The 4,064-nt window shown below is 26.4% G+C and overlaps 1 protein-coding gene across 1 annotated transcript in view; it reads right to left on the reverse strand.

Annotated features, from left to right (window-relative positions):
- The window catches only part of LOC102678748 (organic solute transporter alpha-like protein), a 5,685-nt gene extending 2,052 nt beyond the window's left edge, over positions 1-3,633 (reverse strand). The window contains exons 1-3 of the mRNA XM_006610094.2: positions 3,362-3,633; positions 1,084-1,279; positions 48-279 (exon numbers count right to left, since the gene is read on the reverse strand). Of these exons, the coding sequence (XP_006610157.1) occupies positions 48-279; positions 1,084-1,279; positions 3,362-3,452 (519 nt within the window). The 5' untranslated portion in view covers positions 3,453-3,633. The remainder of the gene's footprint in view (positions 1-47; positions 280-1,083; positions 1,280-3,361) is intronic.
- Positions 3,634-4,064: the final 431 nt, after the last annotated feature.

The following is a 4,064-nucleotide window of genomic DNA, read 5'->3' on the forward strand; positions in this document are numbered from 1 at the left end:
TGCCAAGAAAAGAGACAAAAAGATAAAGGCAGAAAAGAAGAAATAACCTGGATAATAGGAAGTTGCAGGACTAACAGTCGGAGCCAGGACAAATTACTATCGGTCATTTCAAGACTTGGAAAGTGGAGGCAGGGCCAACAGCAACAGGGCATCGCTCGCAGCATTAATGCCGGCGTCTTCGTGACCTTTTTGAAACCCACGTAGACCAACAGCAGATACAGTCGAAACAGGGCTATCGCCAGATATATTTGGATCACGGCTTCCGACAGTAATTGGGTCCTGGAAACGATGGAAAAATCTTAATCAAAATATAAAATAGCCTTTGGGAATAATTTCAAATTCGGTTTGTACGTGAATAGTATACGAAGAGAATGGTCGAATTGAAAATTTAGATTTTCTCCTCCCTCGAAATGAAAAATGAGTTCGGGACACGAGTTGAAAATATCAATGGACCTTTCTCGCGATGGAATTTTCGTGTCGTTGTCTCAACCTTGTTCGGATTATCGAGAGGACCCATCAAATTTTGGTCCAGTGCAGGTGTGACACATTGGAATAGGGATTATCTTTGGAAAATCAAGATTATTAGGGACGAGGTTGCTCTTCTATTTTATGATCGTTAAAAAAGTATCTCAAACCGAGCCTTTGTTTCGTTGTGCGATATTTTATCGGATTTCTTTTTTCCCCTCGATTTCCTTAAGTGGATTTTCTGGTTTACTTCATCATCGATTCGAACAAAATTTGATGCATTTTGAGTTAAGGGACGCAATACTATTGTGTTGTTTTATTTTTCTCTCAATTTCTATCTTTCGATCGACAGAAGAATTTGACGAGTCACGTTCCTTTATTTTCAGTAGAGGTCAAGGTTTCAAATTTAATTTAAATTCGTCGAATTATTTCTTGAAACCTGCTGAATCTTTTACCTTCTTAATATTGAAATATTAAAATATTCTGTTCTAGCTATAATATAGAGAATTCAAAAAAAATAGACTTATTGAATTTTTCTTCTAAAGTTTTTAATTTTGATGTGTCGAAGATCGTTTTATATAGATTTTCCCATCAGAGTGAATAAATGAACTGATTTACCTTGGTATTCCAAGAGCCGTAAGAGTGCAGATACTCGCTATAGGATACAACAAAAGTATCGTAATACTGTTATTCTTGTAGGACCATGTTTCCTTTTGATGGAAAATATTGTAGCAAGCGTCCAGTGCGAAATACAACGTCAAGGTGGAGAGTATGGCGCCAGAGCTTAATAAACCTATACCAAATGTACTGAAACCTGAAAATGAAAACAGAATATTCGAAAGAAAAATAAGAATCCGTGCGAAATAAATCTAATTTTTTTTATCATCTATTCAATTTAGAATTATTAATTGTATAAACATTATACAGAAACTATAAAAACATTCCTGAAAGTGTTAAATTAATAATAACAGTGCTATTGTAGTTACCATTATGAGTTGTTACTTATATAAACATTATATAGCAATTATAGAAACATTCCTGGAAATATTACATTGATAAATATTTTAATGATCTAGTTAACATTCTGATAAGAGATTAGACATTTATAATATGCTTATCTATTGAATCTGTGCATGATATTGATAAAAGCATCTTTCCACGAAAATGATTTGCGAAAACGATAATTTAGAGAGATTAAACTAGTCAATCATTCCGAGATAAAATAAAAATATATTGTCTTATAAATTTGATATTTTATATATATATATATTTGATATTTATTCAATTAATCATTAATATAATTGATAAGATTGTAAAATTGTAAGATTAAAAAAAACTTAAAATAAAATTAAAATTATGAAAATCTCGTTCAATCGATATTTTCATCTTTAGATATTAAATCGTATATTTATATTTTCCCCTCCCTTTTTTTCTTGCATTATGAATTGAGAAATTGGCTATTAGAGAAATACTGTTAGATAATAAGTAATAAGCTGTGTAATATACCGTATCTTTGAGACAGAAGATTTATATTTAATTCTTTTTACAATTAGCTGTATTTCTTAAAACGCAAAAAATGGTAATAAAAAATTTTACTACATTAAAAAAATATAATAGTTTTCAAAATATTTGAAATACGACTTTAAAATATAGAAAAAAAGATTACATTAATTACAAAAAAGATACATCTTAAATTTATTACAGAGGAAAGTTTCGAATGCATTTTCAATTTTTGTGAAGAAAAAGTTAATTTTAAAAAATTTTATCAAAATTGCAAAATTTAATTGAATTAAAGAGAACTTTGAAATATATTTACATTTGTTCTGAATATATGCAATGATATTAATTTTATAATGTATTATAATATTTTTTCGAAAAGAAGAATCAAAGAGAAAAATATTTATCTTGTTCAATTTCTTTCGAAGATAAAATTTAGAATATTGAAAAAGAAAAAGAAAAGAAAAGGAAAAAGCATACAGTAACAAATTAAAAGAAGAATTTTAATTTCGTTTTCGGTCAATGCTCTGTTGTTCAATTATATTCATTTGTTCTTAGCGATACGTTTTATTTTCTTGGAGAAAGTAGTAATTATTTAAACAGAATATTATATATCGAAATTTTAATAATTATTTTTATAGTATTTTTTAAGTGATATACGCATGTAATTTTCGTTGAGTTATGAACGATAATCGTTTTCCCGGAAATGTAATATTTCGTATAACGGAACATGTGTATATATATATATATATATATATAATCTTTGAGTTAAACTTTCACCGGCGCGTTTATTTCTGCGCATGCTCTATAAATCAGCGCACATTAAACGTTCGATGTTATTTGGACAAAAATACTTTTAAGTATTTCAGTTTAAGATATTATTTAATAAATTGTAACTATAATTAATTTAATTAAATATTTTTAGAGATTTATTGATAATTAAATGAAGATTATTGTCATATTATTGAAATTATTAAATAAATGTGTTCGTTCGTCTAATATAAAAATATTATTTAATTTGATAAAACGTTAACTATATTGTTTTAAAATATACTACTTTAATTTTTTGCTAGCAATACAATAACAATAACAATTACAACTACTATAAATATAATTTATTTTCTAATTAAACTCTATTCTTTGTATTAATAATAATTTTCATTAGTAAAAATTATATTAAAAATACAAAAATATAGGTTATAGCAAGTTAATTTTAGTTCCTTCTAAACTTTCACGTGTCAAGAAAGTTGTTAGTTGCGACATGGGCAGCATAAAATTAATATATAGTATAAAGTAACAAGTTATGCGAATTATTATTTAATGCACCATATATATTATCGAGATTTTAATAAAATAAATCGAAATAAAAATTGAACAAAGGTCGCAATATTCGACTTACTTTCTATTTGTTCTATTGCAGATGGCACGTATGTGTAGTCGCAGCTTAAATTGTTTAAAGAATTCCCCAGATTCTTAAATTCAACCTCCATCTTGAAAACACTGTAACACAAGACAATTTTAAACCACACTTTCGATTCTTTTTTCCAGTATTTTCTCTGTAAAGTTCACCAGGATAAATAGACTTACGGTCGAGCCGTTTTGAAAACCGTAAGTGAGGCGAGACTACCTTAAACAGCGAACAGTGAGAGTGAAATCCCCACTTTTACTACCTTTGGATGTCGTTTGTCATAATGAATGGTTAGAAAAATCAATAAAGCGAATTATCTTTAAGTCGATATTTGTTATCTTTTCTCTTAACTATGTTTTGACATTATTATTTTTATTTCTTTTTTATGAGATAACATTTTGTTATTTTTTTTTATTATATTATAAAATACATAAGAAGAACTAAAATTTTTAATTTTTATTTATAATAGTACAAACAAATATTTTTAAAAAAATGTATATAAAAATATCTATCAAAAATGAAAATTGTAAAATAATATTTAAAAACAAATTAAAAATAACAGTTTAAAAATCTAAAATTTTTATTTTCAAAATCTAAAAATAATTTAAAAATTTTTAAATTGATCAAATTTTTAAAAAAATCATATATGAAATATAATAATAGACTAAATTATGAATCATAATAAATCAATATA

This window comes from Apis dorsata, unplaced genomic scaffold, assembly GCF_000469605.1.
Source record: "Apis dorsata unplaced genomic scaffold, Apis dorsata 1.3 scaffold_68, whole genome shotgun sequence".
In the NCBI taxonomy this organism is placed as follows: domain Eukaryota; kingdom Metazoa; phylum Arthropoda; class Insecta; order Hymenoptera; family Apidae; genus Apis; species Apis dorsata.